We start from the raw sequence: 4,244 nt of genomic DNA, 5'->3' as shown, positions 1-4,244 counted from the left end.
CTGTCACTGTGCAGCCCTTATTAAGAGGTATTTGTGCTACTGTACTTGAAAGGAAACAAACAGACTGCGGGGTTGACTGTCAGTCAGACAGATGAGACCAAGAGGCCACTGCTCTGTTTCACAAGCCTGTGTCAGATAAAAGCTACAGCCTCCTCCTCTCATGGTTTATGCCTCTGTAACTCTGTAAGCCTATGTTCACTCTGACTCCTGGATTTGTGTTGTTTTGTTTCATTGAACTGCTACAGTGTTTACCACCAGTTTAACAAAAGTTGTCCGCTCCATATTCAGGCTGGGTGTAACAGCTGTCTTTCTATCTCTCTCTCTGTGTCATCAGGTTATGAGGAGAGGGTAAAATGGACTTCTGTCACAAACACAAGGTTTAAAGTGACTAACCTTTCAGTTTAAAGAAGAATGAAAATAAAAGCTCTCATGGTATTTTAATTATAAGTTGTAACGAGCATCTTTGGGGATTTTTCAGGCGACTGAGTTCAGGTGAAGTTGGACACACCAAAGCAGCACCATTTAAGTAAATATTATAAATATTTACCTGCTCCTTTTTTCCTGTAACACACATTTAATTTTGTGTGTTTGTGTGACATTTAAATGTGTAAAGACACAGTCTGCTATGGTATCTGACTACTGTCCTCACTTTTTTAATGTTTGAGCTCTTGTGCCTTTTACGAATGGTAATGAGAACTGAAAGGACACCAGCTTCCCTTCGCTGTGCTTTGCACCGTTGAGCTACGATGGGAGGAGGGAATATCTGGACCTGCACACTGAGAGAGACACACAGAGGCTGCCAGGTTCTTCATTTTGTGGCTCTGATGAGCTATTAATTAACCCTCACACACCATTACACAGGTTACGTCCTCAGGTGGCTCAAAAGGTGAAGAGGAGAAACACATATTACTGAAAACCAGGTAAAAAGGAACAGGAAACAGATTATGTGGCAACAAATAAACAGAAACACAAAGAACCACAGTTCCACTCTGCTGCTGGTGAGTTTTAATTTCACCAAAAGGTTTCATCCGGCTGGAAGTGACAGAAACAAGTGAGGAAGACAGTAAATTATTGTGTTAGAGATGTCAAGGGGAATGAATAATTTTGGACATTTGGCATTTTTAGCACAAGTTAAAAAACAAAGAAATAGTTCAGATGTATCATCAACATCTGTGACATGAAACATGCTGACGTCAGGTCATATCACCATAAACTCTACATATTTGTTTCTGAGACACAACTTGTATTTCCTGGCGTTTAATGTGAAATGAGGATGAAAGTGAACACCATGTCTACAGATGTTAAGGTCAGAGTTGTGGAGTAAAAAGTGAATCTCTGACAGTTTAAACTATGACATCTGGAAACCTTCTTCCTCCTCTCCTCCTTTCAGGTGCGTTTGATGTGGTGATCATCGTCGGTGCTCTGGATGCTGGTTTTGTACCGGCCAGTGGCTTCAGGGAGCTCTGCTGTGCCGCCCAACAACCGTTAATGTGACTCTGCAGTGCTCACCTGACTCACATGTACCAGCTAACTGTAGCATTTAGCCGCCATGGGAGCATCGTTATCATCATTACGTGGACACAGACATGTAAAAGGGCCCAAAGAGACCCCCAGTCTCTGTGCTTTCATTACTCCTTCAAAAAGTTCTAATATTAGGCTACTTTACTTAGAAGAAGAAGACAAACCGTATTATGGTATTATGGTTTGCCCTCCGTAATGCCAGAGCAGCGTACTACTCGTCATTAATAGAGGAAAATAGGAACAACCCAAAGTTTCTTTTCAGCACTGTAGCCAGGCTGACAGAGAGTCACAGCTCTATTGAGCCAAGTATTCCCATAGCTCTCAGTAGTTACGACTTCATGAGCTTCTTTAATGATAAAATTCTAGCTATTAGAGACAAAATTCACCAAGACCTGCCCTCAACTGGCACCGACTTATCTCTTAACTCAGGATCCTTAGAAACAGCTGTAGAACCAGATACATGTTTAGACTGTTTTGCTTCCCTCAATCTTTACCAACTAACTTCAATAATTTCTTCATCTAAACCATCGACCTGCCTCTTAGACCCCATCCCGACTAGGCTGCTTAAAGATGTTTTACCCTTAGTCAGTACTTCTATACTAGATATGATCAATCTATCTCTATCAACAGGCTATGTACCACAGTACTTTAAAGTAGCTGTAATTAAACCTCTTCTGAAAAAGACCAAACTTGATCCGGATGTTTTAGCCAACTATAGACCTATATCTAACCTTCCATTTCTCTCTAAGGTTCTGGAGAAAGCAGTTGCTAAACAGCTGTGTGACTTTCTACAGAGCAATAGTTTATTTGAGGATTTTCAGTCAGGATTTAGAGCTCATCATAGCACAGAGACAGCACTGGTGAAAATTACTAACGACCTCCTTATTGCATCAGACAAAGGACTTGTCTCTGTACTGGTTTTATTAGATCTTAGTGCTGCATTTGATACCATTGACCATCAGATCCTATTGCAGAGACTGGAACATTTCATTGGCATTAAAGGAACCGCTCTAAGCTGGTTTAAGTCCTATTTATCAGATCGATTTCAGTTTGTACATGTTAACGATGAGTCCTCCATGCATGCCAAAGTTACTCATGGAGTTCCTCAAGGATCTGTCCTCGGACCAATCCTCTTCACTTTATATATGCTTCCTTTAGGCAATATTATCAGGAAACATTCCATAAGCTTTCATTGTTATGCAGGTGATACTCAGTTATATCTATCGATCAAGCCAGATGAAACTCATCAGTTAGCTAAACTTCAAATGTGCCTTCAGCATGTTAAAACCTGGATGTCCTGTAATTATCTAATGTTAAACTCAGATAAAACTGAAGTTATTGCTCTGGGGCCTAAGCACCTCCGTGACGCATTATCTAAAGATATAGTTTCCCTGGATGGCATCGCCTTGGCCTCCAGCACCACTGTGAGGAATCTTGGAGTTATCTTTGATCAGGACATGTCGTTTAAGTCTCACATTAAGCAAATTTCAAGGACCGCCTTTTTTCACCTACGTAATATTGCGAAAATCAGGAACATCCTGTCTAAAAATGATGCAGAAAAACTAGTCCATGCATTTGTTACTTCTAGGCTGGATTACTGCAATTCCTTATTATCAGGCTGCTCGAAAAAGTCCATTAAGACTCTTCAGCTGATCCAGAATGCTGCAGCATGTGTTCTGACAGGAACCAGGAAAAGAGATCACATTTCTCCTGTTTTAGCTTCTTTGCATTGGCTTCCAGTAAAATCCAGAATAGAATTTAAAATCATTCTTCTTACCTACAAAGCTCTTAATGGTCAGGCACCATCTTATCTTAAAGAGCTCATAGTACCTTACTACCCCACCAGAGCACTGCGCTCCCAGAATGCAGGGTTACTTGTGGTTCCTAGAGTCTCCAAAAGTAGACTAGGAGCCAGAGCGTTCAGCTATCAAGCTCCTCTCCTGTGGAACCAGGTTCCAGTTTGGGTTCAGGAGGCAGACACCATCTCCACATTTAAGAGTAGGCTTAAGACTTTCCTCTTTGATAAAGCTTATAGTTAGGGCTGGCTCAGGTGAGTCCTGAACCATCCCTTAGTTATGCTGCTATAGGCCTAGACTGCCGGGGGATTTCCCATGATGCACTGAGCTCCTCTCTCCTCTACTTTCTCTCCCTCTGTATGCAACCTCATCCCATTATTGCATGTTACTAACACAACTTCTCCCCTTTCTGGTAGTCTTGTGTTTCTCGTCCCTCTCCTCTCTCCTCCTATCACTTCCTGCAGGTGTTTTGGCTCTGGAGCTGTGGAGTCTGGATCTGTGGTTGCGGGTCACCTGCTGCCCCCGTGTTCCTGCTCGACACCCTCTGCTGCAACGACTATTGTTACTAGTCTTATTGTTATTATTGTTATTATAATCATTAACATTATGATTGTTATCATTAACACTACTATAAATATCTGTACCATTTTTCATTTAGTCTATAGCAACATCACCTTTACTGTCTGTACCTCTGTGTGTATATTTGTGTAGGCTGCCTCCCTCCCCTCTCTCTCTCCTTCCATCCCTCTCTCTCTCTCCTTACATCTCTCTCTCTCTCTCTCTCTCTCACCCCAACCGGTCGAGGCAGATGGCCGCCCACCCTGAGCCATGGTTCTGCTCGAGGTTTATGCCTCTTAAAAGGAAGTTTTTCCTTGCCTCTGTCGCCTAGTGCTGCTCTTGGTGGGAACTGTTGGGCTTCTGTAAATA

At 42.2% G+C, this 4,244-nt stretch overlaps 1 protein-coding gene across 1 annotated transcript; it reads left to right on the top strand.

Annotated features, from left to right (window-relative positions):
* Positions 1 to 2,663: 2,663 nt before the first annotated feature.
* On the top strand, positions 2,664 to 3,560 carry LOC119912736 (the record flags this gene model as incomplete). The annotated part of the gene is made up of 1 exon (XM_038732031.1): positions 2,664 to 3,560. A coding segment is annotated over one exon (897 nt), but the record flags the coding sequence as incomplete, so codon positions are not given.
* Between the last annotated feature and the right edge of the window lie 684 nt (positions 3,561 to 4,244).

The sequence above is a fragment of the Micropterus salmoides genome, unplaced genomic scaffold, assembly GCF_014851395.1.
Source record: "Micropterus salmoides isolate LMB-PRFRI ecotype aquatic unplaced genomic scaffold, ASM1485139v1 Ms_hic_scaffold_2, whole genome shotgun sequence".
Taxonomy (NCBI): domain Eukaryota; kingdom Metazoa; phylum Chordata; class Actinopteri; order Centrarchiformes; family Centrarchidae; genus Micropterus; species Micropterus salmoides.
Note: the sequence above shows the minus strand (reverse complement) of the source record. Positions and strands in the feature narration are given on the sequence as shown.